General features: G+C 39.1%; 1 protein-coding gene across 10 annotated transcripts in view; it reads right to left on the bottom strand.

Moving 5' to 3' along the window:
* The window catches only part of GLIS3 (GLIS family zinc finger 3), a 674,355-nt gene that overhangs the window by 19,840 nt on the left and 634,727 nt on the right, over positions 1-19,788 (bottom strand). For all 10 annotated transcript variants that reach the window (XM_081502011.1, XM_081502031.1, XM_081502068.1 and 7 more), the window contains one exon: positions 13,851-14,023. In XM_081502011.1, the coding sequence (XP_081358137.1) occupies positions 13,851-14,023 (173 nt within the window). The remainder of the gene's footprint in view (positions 1-13,850; positions 14,024-19,788) is intronic.

The raw sequence follows: 19,788 nt of genomic DNA, 5'->3' as shown, positions 1-19,788 counted from the left end.
AGTAAATCATCTAGAAATTCTAAGGGAACTAGGATCATTTTGCAACATGCTCTGAGCCCAGATTATCTGAATGGGCACAGATCAAACCAATTCTAGTGTTGTATTGTTGCTCTGTTTTATTAATGCAGTGGCTGTGTTACCAGTAACACAGATGTTTCTGATGTGCACGGGGTTTTCCCTTTAAGGAAACTCCAACCAAAGTTATTCACACTTTTCCTTCTAAACCATGAGTTGCTTATCATATTTATAAGGAAAATTCCAATTAAAACACAAGAATTACAAGACATGGATTGCCATGAATATGTTCAGACTTGAAGACTTCAACTGAGCAGCCCCTAAAATAGAGTTACAAGAAAACATTTAATTTGATTTTAAGAGTTCAATTCATTAGAGGCTAAACTTTACGAGTTTCAGATACAAGACAAAACATTTGCTTCTGGAAAAAATGTCACTGCTTCTCTCAAAGAATTAAAAAAAGCACTAAATCTGTAATAATGTCCATTAAACACTTTTCTATAGTTTTTAAGTTAACTGGCAGAGAAGTCACAATGGTCAATGAAACAAATTTACTGGATATTTTCCTTCTCTTCAATACATTTTTGAGATCCAATTGAGAAAACAAACTGCCCTACTGCCGATGGCACAACCTGACTGGCAAGTGAAAGAGCAAGCGAACTGCTTAATAAATAATATAACCACTTAAGTAGTTTCAAGTGCCTGTTACTTAATTCCTATTATCAGTAAATCACCTTTAGAGCTCAATAAAAATATTAAAACATGCTCACTTGTATTACTAACCAAAGGAAAAATCAAAACAACTTTGCTGTACAAATTGGCAAGGATTAAACTGACTGGCAATATCTAGGGTGGGGAAATGAGTGGTCTAATGCACTGTTGTTGAGTCTAAATTGCTACGGACTTTGTGAAGGAATATATGGCAGTACCTATCCAGCTATAAAATGTATATAACCATTAACCTAGCAATTTTGCTTTTAGAAATATTCCCTAAACAAAGTATGCAGAAAGATATGCATGTGTGTGAGAGTGCTTGTATAAACACAGTATACACCAGGAAATGTAATATAGCACTGTTAATAAAAGCAACAAGTGAAAAAAATAAATGTCTTTCAACAGTGGGATGATGAAAAAATGATGATAAGTTTTTGTTAAGTACTGTTTAATTAAAAAGGAGTTGATCTACATACATTGGCCCAGAAAGCAAAAGCATATATTTTGTTAAGTTAAAAAAAAAGTCATAAAATAGAATGCTTATTATGAGGCCATTTTATAACAGGGCAGATGTCATGTACATATACATGCATATATTTCATTTCAGAAGTATTCTTAAAGGTCTAAAAAGAATACTTACCAATCTTAACAGTCATTGCCTTTAAGCAGTGGTTAAGGTGAACATAGCCTGGGAAGCAAATTAAGCTCTTCATAAACTTAAGGACCCTAACTAAGCACCTTTAAAAGATGAAAAGGCAAACTTTTTTCTAATTTAAAAACTGCATTTAAGGAATGTGCTAAGAGTCCAGTAAACCTGGCTTGTTGATTTAGTAATCAGGCTTCCAAGCAGTTTCCCCCAGCACATGTGTTGAGCAAACATGGCACATGAGAGAATGCACACATATGTGCACATGCACACACACACAGACACACACACAGACACATATACACACCTGTGGGTAACACCACTGGGGCAGTCAGAGAGCTAGCACTCCCTTCCCTTTAGGGACTGTGATAGCTCTTAATCCAGGGGTAAGAGCACAGACTCCGCTGTCGGATGGTCCTGGGTATAGTTTCCAACTCCATCATTTCAAGATTAAGAAATCATGGGCAAGTTACTTAACGTTTTAGTGATTCAGATTCCTCAGCTGTAAAATTGGAATAAACAATGCCTTCTTTATAGAAATGTTATGAGGACTAATGGGAAAGGGCAATGTAAGCATGCACCATCCCACCTGACACAGCGGGAAGGAAAAGGCAGACATTTTCAGCAATCAGTATGCAAAGATACAACACAAGTGGTTGGTGGGAAATCACTTTGTCTCATGAATCATTGTACCTGTATTGCTAGCAATAATTTTAGTTCTATAAATAACCTCATCTTTAATGGTTCACATTTAAATTTCACACAAAAATAATTCCCAGGTAACTAAAAATTCCCACAGTACTGTATCTACAAGCATCATCATGAAGGAGAAAAAGTGTGGGCTCTGGGGTCAGATTGTGTTTATAATACCAGCTCTGATACTCACTAGGTATGTGACTGGGGGCAAAGTCTCACCTGGGAGGCTAGATTATATTTATTTAATGTTATTGTGAGGATTAAACAATATAAGTGGAAGTAACCAGCATACCCAGAATCTGGTGCATGGTAGAAAAATAACAACAGTATTAAAATCTCTAATTAACTGAACATACACTACAAACCAGGCATTTTCTTGCAATCTTATACCAACTCTAAAAGAGAAATATCACTATCCTCATATTATACTCAGAATTTAAAAAAAAAAGAATCAAAACAAAATGAACACAAACTCAGAGAGAGAACAAATGGGTAGTCTGTAGAGGGGAGGGTGTTAGGTGAAACAGGTTAAAGACACTCAGAGGTACAAATTTCTAGTTATACAAAAAGCTAGAGCATAAGGAATATGGTAAATAATACTGTAGGGGGACAGATGGTTACTAGACATGTGATGATCATTTCATAATGTATGTCAAAGTCAGATTTCATTATACCTGAAACTGACATAACATTGTTGTTGATTTTCAGATGCTCAGTTGTGTCCGACTCTTTGCAACCCCATGGACTGCAGCTCACCAGGGTTCCCTGTCCTTCATCAACTTCACCAAGTTTGCTCACACTCATGTCCATTCAGCTGGTGATGCTATCCAACCATCTTGTCCTCTGTCGTCCCCTTCACCTCCTGCCTTCAATCATTCCCAGCATCAGGGTCTTTTCAAATGAGTCAGTTCTTTGCATCAGGTGGCCAAATATTGGAGCTTCAGCTTCAGCACCAGTCCTTCTAGGGTATATTCAGGACTGATTTCCTTTAGGATTGACTGGTGCGATCTCCTTATAGTCCAAAGGACACTGAAGTGTCTTCTCCAACACCACAGTTCAAAAGCATTAATTTTTTGGCACTCAGCCTTCTTCATGGTCCAAATCTCACATCCACACATGACTACTGGAAAAACCATAGCTTTGATTAGATGGACTTTTGTCGGTAAAGTAATGTCTCTACTTTTTAATATACTGTCTAGGTTGGTCATAGCTTTTCTTCCAAGAAGCAGGTGTCTTTTAATTTCATGGCTGCAGTCACCATCTGCAGTGATTTTGCAGCCCAAGAAAATAAAGTCTGTCACTGTTTCATTGTTTCCCCGTCTATTGCCATGAAGTAATGGGACCGGATGCCATGATCTTAGTTTTCTGAATGGTGATTTTTAAGCCAGCTCTTTCACTCTCCTCTTTCACCTTCTTCAAGAGGCTCTTTAGTTCCTCTTCACTTTCTGCCATAAGAGTGCTATCATTTGTATCTGAGGTTATTGATATTTCTCTTGCAATCCTGATTCCCGCTTGTGCTGCATACAGTCCGTCATTTTGCATGATGTACTCTGCATATAAGTTAAATAAGCAGGGTGACAATATATAGCCTTGACATACTCCTTCCCCAATTTCAAACCAGTCCATTCTCCCATGTCCGGTTCTAACTGTTGCTTCTTGACCTGCAGACAGGTTTCTCAGAAGGCAGGTCAGGTGGTCTGCTATTCTCATCTCTTTAAGAATTTTCCACAGTTTGTTGTCATCCACAGAGTCAAAACCTTTGGCATAGTCAATAAAGCAGAAGTAGATGTTTTTCTGGAACTCTCTTGCTTTTCCTATGATCCAACAGATGCTGGCAATTTGATTTCTGGTTACTCTACCTTTTCTAAATCCAGTTTGAACATCTGGAATTTCTCAGTTCATGTACTGTTGAAGCCTGGCTTGGAGAATTTTGAACATTATTTGCTAGCGTGTGAGGTGAGTGCAATTGTGTGGCAGTGTGAACATTCTTTGGCATTGCCTTTCTTTGGGATTGGAATGAAAACTGATCTTTTCCAGTCCTGTAGCCACTGCTGAGTTTTCCAAATTTGCTGACATATTGAGTGCAGCACTTTCACAGCATCATCTTTTAGGATTTGAAATAGTTCAACTGGAATTTCATCACCTCCACTAGCTTTGTTGGTAGTGATGCTTCCTAAGGCCCACTTGACTTCATGCTCCAGGAAGTCTGGCTTTAGATGAGTGACTATACCATCTAGGTTGTTTGGGTTATAAACATATTTTTTGTATAGTTCTTCTGTTATTCTTGCCACCTCTTCTTATTTTCTGTTAGGTCCATACCATTTCTGTCCTTTAGTGTGCCCATCTTTGCATGAAATGTTTCCTTGGTATCTCTAATTTTCTTGAAGAGATCTCTAGTCTTTCCCATTCTATTGTTTTCCTCTATTTCTTTGCATTGTTCACTTAGGATGGCTTTCTTATCTCTCCTTGCTATTGTTTGGAACTTTGCATTCAGATGGCTATATCTTTCCTTTTCCTCTTTGCCTTTCATTTCTCTTCTTTCCTCAGCTATTTGTAAGGCCTCCTCAGACAACCATTTTGCCTTTTTGCATTTCTTTTTCTTGGGGATGGTTTTGATCACTGCCTCTTGTACAACGTTATGAACCTCTGTCCATAGTTCTTTAGGCACTCTGTCTATCAGATCTAATCCCTTGAATCTATTTGTCACTTCCACTGTATAATCATAAGGGATTTGATTTAGGTCATTCCGGAATTGCCTAGTGGTTTTCCCTACTTTCTTCATTTTAAGTCTAAATTTGGCAATAAGGAGTTCATGATCTGAGACACAGTCAGCTCTTGGTCTTGTTTTTGCTGACTGTATAGAGCTTCTCTGCAGGAGAAAAACACAATATTGTACACCAAATCTATTTCAATAAAAATAAAATAGGAAAATTAGATTCAGGACATTGCATGACTTGCTCATAAGATTCCAATTCAGATCTGCCTGACTCCACAGACTTTTTCTACAGACTTTCTTACAGCTTTTTTCTAAAGCTCACTGTTTCTCTTCCTGTATCACCTTGGGCAAGTCACAATTTCCCCTTCTGTAAATCTCCTCTTTTGAGATAATATGACCAAATTTGGGGTATGTAAGCTTGAGGCTAGGAATGCTTTGAAAATTGAAAAGTGCTTTTGAAAACAAGGGACTTGCCCCTATGGGCCCTGTGAATGCTTCAAAATCTCTCTTCCACAGGGCTGCCACTGCTCAGAATTTCACTGCTTGACACTCAGTACCAAATGTGCAAAATACTCATGAGAAAGAGCACTGCATTAAATTTCCCTTAATGCATAAGTGAATCATTAGATCATTCTATTTTCTTTAGGTAGAAGTCTCAGGCAGTTGGTAAGCACTGGATATCTAAAGAGACAGACAGGAAAATAAGAGGAAGTGCCCATAGAAAAGAGGGGCCTTGAAAACTTGATTCCAAGTCACAATTTTGCCAATGGCTTGCTCCAACAACCAGTTTAAGAAATCCTGGGCAAAATTTCTCTCTTACTCCTCCACTTTTTACTAATTCATATTTATTCAATAAACATATTAAGTATTACCACATGCCAAGCATTGTGAGGAGATACAATTCCTGTTCTCAGGAAACTTAGAATTTAGTGATGATTACTTGATTCAGTTCTCTGTTATCCTTATTGATACAGGAGTTTAATCTATGAGTGAGTGTGCTTGTATGTGCAGATGCTTAATTATATATGTAGATTATACATAGTTTAGTTTCCCATAATCGATCAAACGGCTCCTCTGATTAAGATGACCATTTTACACACCTGTCATAAAACCCAACATGCTGAAATTCTGACTGTACTCATAAACACTTAATTTTAACTTTTGTTTTATAGAATTAGCACACTGTCTGAATTTATCAAGTAGTAGCTATGTAAAATTGCTCTTGGGATAATTTTTCAGTAATTAAGTATATAAGAGCAATTAAGAATTTCCCTGGATTTAATCATCAATCCCTAGTACTACATAAGCATTAATAACATCATGGCTGATACCAAAAATTATTCCTGATTATAACTGCTGTTGATCAGAATAACATGCAGTACACTCACTGGCTCATTCTCCTTGTGAATATGTCACAACTTTCTCAATGAAGACTTTTACATGTTGATTTATAAGTCTTATTTGTCTTCCTGAGATTTCAAGGGGAAATTGTGACAGATGCTTAAGTTCTAAGCAATACAATTTCTAGACTTACTGCTTTGTTATTTCACAATCTCATATATGCAGATGTGACTACATTTCCTGTGGGAGGGAAGTATGTTTATTGTCCCTACAATTTGCCTTAAAAAAATAAGCTTTAAACATTTAACACCATAAACCTCCACAAATGAGATCAGTCATAGCCCTAACCCATAGGACTCTTCCGGAAAGTACCATTGCACAATCATTGCTAAGTAAACAGCCAACGCAGAGGAAGAAGTTCAGCTTGTACCTGCCTCTCCATTTCATTTAAGTATCAATGCTCTGAGGTTTCCTCAGTTTGAAAGATGGTTGGGCTGTTTGGTAGGATAAGCCATTGACAACATGTTTTGTTCTTGGAGGTCTGCTGGTGTCTGGAAATGTTTCGTTTTCCACAGTGAGGTGTAGAAATGCCACTAGTGTCTGGGAGCTGACTGGCTTGCTTCTTTGGGGTCTGCAGGCAGGGCACACTTTAAATCATGAGAAGACAGCTTATGAACCACAGGAGCATGGACCACCAGAGACAGCTCCTACTTCTCCCTGCTGCCACCCTGATATCAAACAGCTCAGGCTGGGGAGACAGCTTCATGGTTATTTCCTAACGAAACCTAATGACTGGGTCATGGAAGATGGAAATCTTCGTGTTGGAAACTGGCAACTCCAAAGGGATGAAAAAACAGCAAGCAGTGTAAAGTATAGAAACCCAAGGGAATAAGGAAGAGGGGCAGAAAACGAGGCAGAACCCTCAGAAGAGGCCTCTAGTCTCTACCACTGATTTCCAACATGCAATCGATGTGAATGAATCTGTGAGATTGTTCCATTCTACAGATTAGATTTGTTCCAAAGCAGGGAGGGAGGCTTAATGGGGAGGGGAGATGTACATGTTGTGCTGTGCTGTATTTAATAACTTAGCCATGTCCAACTCTTTGAGACCACCTGGACTGCAGCCCGCCAGCCTCCTCTGTCCATAAGGATTCTCCAGGCAAGAATACTGGAGAGGGTTGCCATGCCCTCCTGCAGGCGATCTTCCCAACCCAGGGATCAAACCCAGGTCTCTTGCACTGCAGGCAAATTCTTTACCATTTGAGCCATCAAAGAAGCCCAAGATTACTGTAGTGGGTGACCTATCCCTTTTCCAGGGGATCTTCCCAACCCAGGGATCGAATTCAGGTCTCCCACATTGCAGGCAAACTCTTTACCATTTGAGCCACCAAAAAAGCCCAAGAATGCTATAGTGGGTTACCTATCCCTTTTCTAGGGGATCTCCCCAAGCCAGGAAACAAACTGGGGTCTCCTGCATTTTAGGTGGATTCTCTACCAGCTGAGCTACTGGGGAAGCCCAAGCTGTATATACAGTTGCAGGAGACAAGGGTTCAGTCTCAGGGTTGGGAAGATCCCCTGGAGGAGAGCCTGGCAACCCACTCCAGTATTCTTGCCTGGAGAATCCAATGGACAAAGGAGCCTGGCAGGCTACAGTCCACAGGGTTGCAAAAGAATTAGACGCAACTGAAGTGACTTAGCACACACATATGTATAACTATGACTGACTTGCATTATTGTACGGCAAAAGTCAACACAACATTGTTAAGCAATTATTCTTCAACTAAAAAAAGAAGAAGATGGCTCCAGAGAATTTTTGGCACATCTTGCAGTTTGTCTATCCAATAAACTTATAAACAGAACCTCAATTTTGTCAAGTGTGGCAATGCGGTAAAATATCTGTCTTCCCAGACTCCCTTGCATGTGAGGATGGCCATGGGGTTAAGTTTGGGGTGCACCTGTCCTTCACTCTTTCCCCTGACTTTTGCCTGAAACTGACACAAGAAACGAATGGAGAACAACAGCATCCATATTGTGACCACTATGGAGGTCACAGTGGACGATGGCAGTCACTGTTAAAGACAGCAAACAGAAAGCTGGAGGAGGCTGGCACACTGTTGGTTCCATTGGGCTGCTTCGCCTCCCCGTACTGTTACTTTTAGATGTCTTGTCACATGAGAAAGAGCCCACTAGGTAGGCTGCTATAACATGATAAACAAGTCATGAGAAGCTCTTTGCTCTGTACAAACATGTATTACAAATAACAGGCTCTCTGGGAAAACTAGAATTGGACAGACCATTCAAAATCTGAGAAACTTACTAATTGCAGGAATAAGAAAATAATAAGAGAAGATCTGGGCAGCCAGTTCAGTGTGGCTAGAGGCTCTATGGTGGTTATTAAAAATGCACAAAAATGTTGACTTGAAGTGACAGCTTGCAGGAACTGAGATAGCAGGTTACAGAACCAGTACTTTGGAAGAATTGTAATCTGTCATCAGCTGAAGGCTGGGCAGGCCTGGTGTGTACCTTTCTGGGGAGACAGCTTTGGGATCGTGCACCTTTCAAATTTTATTAAAAGAGAAAAGAAAGGGATCCTGCCTGTGCATCAGATAGGCTGAGGGCTTCTTCATTTCCTCCTTGCATCTCAGCTATTCTTGCATAGGAAAGATTGTGTGTGAACAAACAGAGTTCCACATTATTCTGACATCATTTCCCTATTTATCAGTTATATCTGGGTGAACTAGACCATTTACGTAAGACACTGTTGTTCTGGTGTTCTCCGCAGGCAGTCCAATCTAATTCCTAGAGTTAGGATGTCATGTTCCTACCGCACCCATTCCATTCTCTACACAATGCCCTAGCTGAGTTTCCTAAATAACACACTGGCTTCTTGACTCGGCAGCATAACACTTAGTGTGGCCCCATATCCTTTTATAAGCTGGCCTTGCTGGCTCCTCAGCCTCCTCTCCCTATATTCCCTGGCTGAGCTGTATATTCCAGTCGCACACAAACTGCCTTAGGCTCGTCTCTCCAGGCATACACCATGCTGCCATTTGTGTTCTTGCCTGTGTACTCTGCTTCCCCTTGCCTGGAATACTGCTTGCCACTTGGCTTACCCAAAGATCTATTCATCTTCAAATGCCTATTCAAGGTCACCTCTAGAACCCTTTCTCTGATATTTTCCTCTGAATAAACTGGGAGCCTCTGATACTTTCTGATATTGCATGTATCACATTGCACTGATTAAACAACATTCATGTTTGCCTGGCAAAAGTGGATGATCAATAAACACTTGTTGAATTGAATTTGGCCTCTCCTTGACGGGTCCAGAGGAGGAAGGTTGTTAAAATACTGTTCTAGGAATTCCCATGGCATTCTAACAGCCTGGAGTGAATAGGACATTTAAAAAGAAATTATCCATTAGTACCATAACACAATGTACAAATATCAACTGTCAGGCAACTAATCCAGGCAAAATGCTGAAGCTTGCCCAGGCAAGAGAACAGTCCTAAAGAGAAAGAAAAGAAGAATAAGCTTACATGATTAGAAAGAGTTGTCCTTATGTTTACATCTTAAATAAAAGACTAAAATGTATTAGGAAGTTACCTTGGAGATGCCATCCAAACAGAGACCTGTAAATGCTATCAGCATTCAAATATTAAAAGAAATGACACCTTATCCACCTTACTAATGAAGACAATGTGAATGGATGAAGTAGATGCAGAATCAGCAAAACTGAGTTCTGGTCCTGGGTCATCCACTAGTTAAGGGAACTTGAAAAAGCAGTGCTATTAAGCTTTTCACAGTATGCCTTTTACACAATACCTCTTAATAAATATATACATAGAGCACACAACATCTAAGCTCTTACCAATTAGTACAGCATGAATAAAACTCAATGGACCACATTTTCTTCATCTATTAGACCAAAGCCCCTCTGAATAATAACCTTTCATGGCTCTATGTAATGCAACAACATCTACATACAAGTGTATATTTCATGGATATATACACTAATCATATTTATTTTGATGTGTTTTTGACTTAGGTAGACTAAGAAAGTGGCTTGGAAATGTAGATTTCTTGTTAATGATGCCCATGTACTTTGCCAAGGCAGCAATGCCTAGACATTTAATACTCTTCCATGTCTCAGTTCCCATATCTAAAAATACAGTGATGACATTTTTCTCTGAACACTATCTACTGCAGGGAGCACAGAGAGGATGGGGGTGACAATGTTCATTAAAGCCATGAACTTCTTGAAAGAAAGAACAAATATTCACTGTAGCTATCATGTTAGCAACCCTGACACTGCTTGGGGCTTTAAAAATCTAGTTTTATCAGGGATGAAGTTCCTTCTTACCCAGATCCTACATAATACCATCAAGCAAACTAGTGCAACCAAAGCTGAAAGGCATAGTCAGTAACAGCAACTCAGTTAGAGGATCTCTGCTTCCCTCACCCCTAGCACTGAATCACTCACTTGAAAAATATTAGATCAATTTGGTTCTTATCCTAAGGAATAGTTGATAAGAAATGGTCATGCCAAGAAAGTTTTAGAAACATATTTAAAAAAAAAAAAAAAACGCTTGGCAGAGGAAGTAAGTACACATCTGGGTCCCTACTCTTAAATCCTAGCAGAGGCCCAGAAGCTAATCCACGAACACTTCCTTTGCTAGTTCTTCACTGCAGCCACTTGCCCACCTTCCTGCAAGAGTCATGATCTCCCAGTTTGCATAACTATATCTTGATCTCTTCCAGAAAGGCTTGTTGTATGTATTTATTTTAGAGCTGCTATTGTCATTGGCAAAGTCCACTGGGGTCCCCAGGAAAAACAGGACACAACCTAGGTGAGAAGATAAGGTATAACCTCTTCTTTTGTGTTTAGTTTCACTTGCCTATAGTGGGCCTTGCACTTAACATGTTGGATTAGAGCTCCCAGCGCAGAACTGCTGTGCCAGACACTTCAGCTTGGTGTGCACTGTGCAGAAGCATTGAGTACAACACTGCAATTCAAGATGAGGACGGCATGCCATTTGCAGAAATGCTGCACCGGACCTGCAAGAACTCCTCCCACCCTTCTGGAGGAAAGAATCCTATAAAGAAGCCCGGTTTATGGCCTTTCTGGGAGAGCCCATGCTATAGAGCAGGAATTGGGGCCTCTCTATTCTTTTATCAAAGAATGAAGCTTTCCTTTGCTTCTGAAATGAACTCAGTCTTGTTCTATCGACTCAAAAACACTGGGCAGAAGGACCTTTGTTGGGGACCAACTAGGAAGGATTCGTAACACTATTAGCAGTTTCTTGTTAGACATGGGAATTTTTAATAAGGTGAAAAACAAAAACCCACAATTTCAAGTTTCAACTAAACTTGTGAAAATTCATTATTCAACTAAAAATGAGAAATATGGCAGAAGAGTCTTTTGCTAAGAGGCAGGACAAAATGAGAGGGTAAATCCATTATTTGAATCTTGTTTCATTATTTGTTTGGTGAATGAGAGAGTGTCAATCACTTTTTCAGTAAATAATTACTAAATGTCTACTCTGCATCAAGTATTATGCTTACCCTAAGGCTACAAATATTATTCCTATTCTCAAATTGTCTGATAAAGAAAAAGGAGTAGAAGGAAGAACATTAATTAATTAAGCTCCTACACTGTACCAAGTGCTTTCCTTATTGAATCCTCATAACAACGGATGAGAGAAGATAGGTAAGACTTCCCTCATTTAATGAAAGAGAACTCAAGCTCAATAATTTGTCCAGAGTCACACAGCTGAGTAGATTGGTGTTTGCATTCCAATTGGTCTAATTCCAAAATCTTCTTTAGAATTTCTTTAGAAAGCAGAAAAAAGAAAAAAAGCCAGGAAATCACCCATTACCCTACCACCATGATTAAAAAAAAAAAAACTGTTAATGTTTTGGAGAATTTCCTTCCAATTTTTTTTTTTCTACAAGTAGGTTAATTTTTGAAATTTTAAAATATGCTTCACAGTTGTAATCAAAGTGTGTAATATTGCATTTCATCAGAACTATGACACCACTGACTGTGAAATGCTCCATTATTCTATACAGCACCAGAAAGAAAAATCACTGCCAATTTCCACAATGCCACTGACTGAGATACATTCAGATTTTAGCAGTGTTAAAATATGAAGGTAAAAACTGCATCTCTTAGAATCAATGACCTATCCTGTATTCCACAAAGCCAGAACTTCTGTTGTTTGCCTTCCGCCCACAGATGAGGGTGGCTTCAGAGCACCTGGATCTCCCCCACATTAGAAGAGCTCCTTGTCAGGGTTGGGAAGCCCCCTTGGAAAGTAGAGTATTCTGTTCGTCTTTTTCACATGTTCATTTCTTTACACATAGTAGGCACTCAAGGAATATTTCTTGTTTGAGAAAACACATAACTAAAGCTTGAGAAGAAATTTATTGACAGAAATTTACTGGCAGAAGAAGGTAAAAAATAATAGCACAGGCCCAAGTTTTGTTGAGGATGTTTGTGTGACTACTACTATCGGGGAGAGGGGAGAGGCGATGGATCTCTTATCCAAACTGAGCTCCGTAGTGCTGCTTTGTTCTGCCCTCCTGGGAGGTTATTCACACTTGTCCATACACAGCTTGAATGCTGATTTAGATTTTTGGGGGGATATCACCCATTAATTACAAGCAATAACTCATATAAAGCAAACTCAGGAATCAGCACGAGACAGACAGAGGAGAACTGAATCATGTTTCTCAGGTGCTGAAACTCAGTTTAAATATACAGTATTGCTTCTGCTTAAACACAATGTGTATCTGTCCCTAGGAAGTAAAAGGCTATGTATACTTTGAGTCTGTATGATTTAACAACTCAACTTTCTATGGATGTTCACTAAGATATCTACCTGAGTCAGCAAAAGTGGCTAAAGTAAAGAAAAGAAATTAAGCTAAACTTAGTTCTCCATGCATGTTCTGGGTTAAACACATTTTGAAAACAATCATGACTTCTCTTGCCTCCTTCCCTCTTCTTCCATGAATCCATCCAGTACTTATGTGTCTTTACAACATGTGAAGAACTGTGCTAAATTCTCAAAAAGGAAGAACAATGGGTCAGAAAATTCTGACTTTAGAAAGAAGTTTACACATTACCAATGAAGACAAGTTTTACTCACAGAGAAGTAAACTACAAGTGAGAGAAAGCATATGTAGTATCGGAAGTACAGGTGATATGCAGCCAGTTTAGAGCCAGGAGAGATTATGTCCAGCAAGGAAATCACGAAAGGCTTCAGAGAGAAGTGCCATTTCATCTGGGTCCTGAAGGATGCAAAGGATCTGGGCATATGGGAATGAGGGCAAAGACCTGTGAGAGGAGAGGCAGGCAGGGGAAAAAGAACCCCTGCTGTTGCCTTTTACACTGTTTATTGTCTAAGAAACAAGATGTTGTTGTTAGGACCTGTCCACAAGGTATTAAAAGCCATGGGTCAATGAATGGATCATCACCTTGGGCTGACCACTTGTGGATATCCTAAGTCATACCATCTTAGGGCCAAAGCCAGGAAGATGCTACAAGATTTCATGCTGATAAAGTGTGAAATTTTAGAGGAAAGTCATGAAAGCCAAAGCTTGGTGGTATATAACAGGACAGCTGAAAGCTACAACAGGTAGTAACTAAGACACTATTATAATTAAAAGCAACAGCATAGCATCACTTTTCAAAACTCAAGGGACTAACAGTTACTTGCTTACCATGGACATGGATTCCATTTGGTTGAAAAGAGCTTGTTTCTGGCTGATAAGACTTCAGGTGTGATCCTGAGGGCTGCTGGGTATGGGGAGGCTGTGTTCTCTGCATTATTGAAGAAGGAGCTGGAACTCTTCGGGGGCTGATGTGGTGAGGAGATGGAGCAGAAGGTGCAAACCTGAGAAAACAATTATAAAAGGAGTCATGAGAGATGTAAAATAGAAGGAGCAAAGACAAACTCTTCAAAGCCAAATTCTAATTCCCTATTCTGACTGTATAAGAGTGTGACAAAAAGCCTTTTTAAAAAAAATCTTAAGACTTCTCTCTCCCATTTTCCAACCACTGAATTCTCAATTGAGATACTGAGGGAATAAAAGAGATCAACAAAGGGAAAATCCAGTCACAGTCTGAGTTTGTCAAGCTTCTTATAATGCATTTGAAATACTCTGGGCTTGGTGAAATTCAAAGCACATCTTTTGTCAGACCCCCCTTCCACTAATATTTAGACCCGTTTGCATTTTAGGGGAAATTTGATTCATATGTTTCTGATTCATTTACACTTAGCTCATAAACATTTTGTTTATGACTTTATTAAAGCCTCTTTAGTCCTATTCTCTTTAAACAATATATTTTCTTTTGTCAAGTATAAATTAACTTACACCTCAAAGGTCAAGTGTGGTTTGAAATCCAGAACTCAGAGATCTGTGTAGGTTCTGTGCTTGGCAAAAAACATTGCCCAAGGTGTAACAGGAACATGATTTGGGACATTTCTGCAGTCAGACATGTAAACTCTGGGAGTTGGTGATGGACAGGGAGGCCTGACATGCTGCGATTCATGGGGTTGCAAAGAGTCAGACATGACTGAGCGACTGAACTGAACTGATGCCAATCTCAGTAAGATTACTGGTAGTTTCTGAGGCAGAACATACAGGTGTTTAAATAAAGTGATATCAACTAACCTGAGATATAAAATGATAACTATCCATTGATCTTCTAATTGTAAGGGAACTGGCAGGATATGACTCACTAGGTTTAAAATGACACCTTATACTTTCTAACACTGAAGTTTCCTTGAAGTGTACTTGTGTGAACAATGTTAAAGTTGAGCAATGACCACAGACTATCAAAATTGTCAGGGGGAGAGGGGAGCCTTTGGACAAGTGCTGCTTGTCTCTCTCATAGCTGCTGGCATTCAAAATAAAGTTAACTTTCCTTTTCCAACCCCCCATCCCCCTGCAAAAAAACCCAACACTTGATCTGCCAGTTCAGTAGGGGGCTGGCACAAGTGTGATAGAGATAGGAGCAGGGACTCTGTCAATGAAGTGAAAGGAAGCATCACGATAATGAGCAGGAAAATTGTATTAGCAGTGAAGTATTTGGTTGTCCCCCAAAGACTCAGGAGGTTGAAAATCTTCAACAGGCTGTTTCTGTGTAGAAAGCCAAGCTTTGTTTTATGACAACGTGTAGATGTCACCATATGTGTACACCACTTATTTCATAGAAACAGGTCACTTAATTTTCCTGGGCTTTTTGTGTAGGGTTGTTGATGAATCAAAGGGAGGATGTTTCGAACCACAGTATTTAACAATTTAGAGCTTCTACATTTGTATTGTTACAGTAAGAAACCATGAGATGAAATCCCATTTCTTCCTGCATTCCCCTTCTTGAGGTCTGATGAGACAATGCAAAAGATGACATAGGAACCAAGAAGGGAGGATTTGGAATAGTTATGGAGAAGAGAAGTCAGAGGCTCCTTCAAGAAACTTGCTAGGTTCAGATGCCTACTTAATCAAGAACATGTATCTTCTCTCTGCTGGAAGAGAACAGTAACTCAGTGTTCTGTGTTTGATAAATATATATTCTCCAAGCACATCATCTTAACTGGAATTAGTCTGAAAAGAGTGCTGAGTGGCCCACTGCTCTGAGAAAAAACAGAGCAAGGTAACCCTGACATTGTCCCCATAACCTCTATTAAAAACTTGCATGCCAAGATTCCCTGTATAGAAGCTATTTTCTTGGGGAACTTCTGGTGGCTCAGACGGTAAAGCGTCTGCCTACAATGCGGGAGACCCGGGTTCAATACCTGGGTGGGGAAGGTCTCTTGGAGAAGGCAATGGCACCCCACTCCAGTACTTTTGCCTGGAAAATCCCATGGACGGAGGAGCCTGGTAGGCTACAGTCTATGGGGTCACAAAGAGTCGGACACGACTGAGTAACTTCACTTTCACTTTCACTTTCTTGGGGAACATGTCCTCAGTGTTTCTCACAGGCTGCCCTCAAGTTGTGGAAGAGAAAAGAGGAATTGTGAGACCACAGACTTTGGGGCTAGAGGGAATTCACACCACCAACCAACACCAGAATCCCGTTAGCAAAAGATCGCTAGGGAGGGAGAGAAAGGGGTGGATTTGAATTAGAAGGAAACCTACATCACTGCTAAATAGCCATCTTTGGCATCTCAAATCTGTTTTTTTTTGGGGGGGGGAGGAGCAAGATTCTTTGGTTTCTTAATTGTATTTCTTTGTTTGGGAATAAAAGATGCAACATGTTCTTGGTGGCTTTTCAGTCTCCTCTCCTGGTACTTCTGCCTGTTAAGGACTGACAGAGCCGAGATGTATAGATGGGGCAGGTTATAGTATTTAGAAGCGTGATCTTAGAATCAATAGCTTGATGGAGGAGAATAATTCTATTTCACAACTCCCTCCTTCACAGCACAATAAATCTAACTCATAAATAAAAGTTTGATTAATAAAGAGTAGAAAATGTGTATGGGGAAGGGGAAGGAGGCAAAGACTGTCAGCAATATAAAACTTTATATTTTTGTAATTTGTGATGATGTGACTAGCATGAATTATGATTACTAGCTATAAAAAAGTAGCATAGTCAACCAACTAAAAGAACAGAATTCATTTGAGCATATTAGGTGTCATCTAGAATGTTAATTTCATACAACAGACCTCTGTATCTATATTTAGATTATATATCTATATATAAATTATATATCTATACATCTATCCAGAAAGTATATAATTACATGCTAATTACAAATCATTCTTATCTATTCAGTCACACAAGTTTCACACTCAGCCATGCTCTCTTGGCTACCACATATTACTTACTATAGAAGTAATGTTGAACAAAGGAAAAAAATGTGAAAGTACATACATGACAAGATTTTAGCATACTCTATCTCATAAACCTGGGGGGAATAAAATAATACTGAGCCCTCAGCTGACCTTACATTTTGCTTTTTGCTACTTCAGGCCGGGTTTTATTCCATTATTAAAATAAATAAGATTATATGGCATAAAGTTCATATAATTTCAAAATCTAGTATGATACTCTGTATAAAGCATTAATAAAAATTTAAATATATACTATTCTAAATGAAATAAATGCACACCTAAAGTAGTCTTTGCTTTTAAAAGAAAAGAATTGGTACAGAAATTCTAACTTTTACATACATAGAGGAGAGATGAAAAGCAAGAGATGTGATCTTGATAATCCAGAAAATTATTAGGAACTAAGAAATAAATAAGAATTTAGCACTAAAAAAGTCCACTGTAAGAAATGACTGCATAAATATGACAGACTTTCTAGTATATAGAATCAATTTTGTTACCGCCTAAAAAACACTACATAGTATTTTATTGAAAAATCTTACAATCTATTAACTTAAACTTAGTTTTTATAAACTTGCTTACTTGTTAACTAGCTCACAGAAATAAAAATAGCAAATAAGAATCAGGTATGAGAGAATCAGGGCAGGAGAGAAGCAGAGGAGAAAGCTCTATGGTGCAAAGCAAGGCCCTGGGAGCAACCAAAAGCAATCACTAACTTACAGCAAGAGAGATGCCAGGAATGTTACTTAAAAAGCAAAAAAAAAAAAAAAAAACCTCAAGAAATTTGAGTAGTTTGAAGCCACTTACTTCAAAAGCAAGCAAACAAATAAAAAACATGCATACTTAAACAGAAACTCACTAAGCAAAATACACAATGTTGTTATTGTTACTGAAGGTAGGGTGGAGGGGGCCTCGAAATCCCATTTTCTTAGTGTCTTCACCTATTTTCCAACCTAGTCTTTTTAACTTGTGCACGCACATGTCAAATGAACATGGTCTGAATATTCTTCCCAAAGGAGAAAGATTTCTTTTTAACTCCAAAGGAGGTGAATTAATTTTTTTGATGATAAAATATAGACTTTTAATGTTGAGTATAAATTTTAGAGATTTATAATTTTCCTCCTATGGAACATCTCATGCCCCATCATGTCAAGACAAGGTATCATCACTCTCATTCATTCTGAGTGACAGCAGTTTCTCAGAGTCAGAAGACAGAATGTCTGATGTCTTTCTAGGTCCAACTCTGTCCCCTAGCTGCTGATCTGCAGTTGACATTTTACAGATTTCATTTGACATAGCTTACCAGTCTCTTCTTTGACTTTTATACTTTGAAACAATAGAAAATTGTTACATAAATATGCACACAGCAGACTGGAATTTAAAAAAAAATCACTTCTTATCAGAAGCAGATCACACAATAAATAGCAAACCAGAGAACTGAGTCAACTATTTCCACTCATTTAGTGGAGGAGTTTATATAACCTTAGCATGAGCCATGTTTCAATGGTTTGGGGCATGGGGGAACCTTAGAAAGGTCTCTGCAAATATTTATCTATACACACCTTGGAAATTGTCTAATTATTTGGGGATATGTACTTGGTTATGTTCCTTCCCTTCTGTGGCCTGCTCCCCCTCTCTGTTCACACTGAGCTTCCCCACTTTGCAGTAACGTGGGCCAGAAGCAAAGAGCTCTCCTGTACATGCAGTACTCAATCTTAGATTGTTTCATAGAACAATAGGCCCTAACTGAAACATGTAGAACTGGTGAAATTCATGTGCAGAGAAATTGCAAATGGCAGAAAAGGCAGATGGATGTCACAGAAGACAGATGGACGAGAAGTCAGATCCCCTGGGCTTGGAGTGTGGCTCTACCCCTTGCTATATTAGCTAGCTAATCTTGAATAAATTCCCTGACTTCTCTCAGCCTCAATTTCAAGTGCAAAATACTCTCACCTCTTACTGGGGGGTCATAAAATCCGAGATAACATATTCATCTATTCATTCATGAGGTATTTATTGAGCACCAACCAAGTTCTTCGGGTGCACTGAGTGAGTGAAATTCATACAGTTGTGTCCGACTCTTTGCGACCCCATGGACTATACAGTCCATAGAATTCCCTAGGCCAGAATACTAGAGTGGGTAGCCTTTCTCTTCTCCAGGGATCTTCCCAACCCAGGGATCGAACCCAGGTCTCCCGCATTGCAGGTGGATTCTTCACCAGCTGAGCCACACGGGAAGCGCAAGAATACTGGAGTGGGTAGCCTATCCCTTCTCCAGCGGATCTGCCCAACCCAGGAATTGAACTGGGGTCTCCTGCATTGCAGGTGGATTCTTTACCAACTGAGCTATCCAGGGAGGTGCACTAGAGATACAGTAACACACGACACTGAGTTTATGGAACCTCTACTGTGGTGAGAAGAGGCAGGGCAATGAACAAGTTTAAATCTACGAACTATGTATTGAGCTAGAAGAAATGAGTACTACAGAGAAAAACAAAGAATGGAAGGTGAGGGATGGGAGGGCAACTATGAACAATTTTATATTAGGTATCAAAGTACTTTAAACAATGAATGTTTGACACATTTTTTGGATGATCAATACATGTTTATGGAATGACTGCTCTAAACAGAAGGTACATTTAAGGTATCTCTGATTTAAAAATATACCCAATGCTTAAGAGCTGTCTAACACAATAGAATTGTGTTAGAATATCTATAAGCTCCAAAAAAAAAAAAAAAATCTTAGGACTTTTTTTTCTCCCTTGACTATTTCAAAATGGAAAGAGGCTCAAAGAAAGTGAGGCCTTTACTCATCTGGTTAATT

Source organism: Giraffa tippelskirchi, chromosome 1 (genome assembly GCF_054371585.1).
Source record: "Giraffa tippelskirchi isolate mGirTip1 chromosome 1, T2T-mGirTip1v1.2.pri, whole genome shotgun sequence".
Classification (NCBI taxonomy): domain Eukaryota; kingdom Metazoa; phylum Chordata; class Mammalia; order Artiodactyla; family Giraffidae; genus Giraffa; species Giraffa tippelskirchi.
This window is presented reverse-complemented; position numbering and strand designations above follow the sequence as displayed.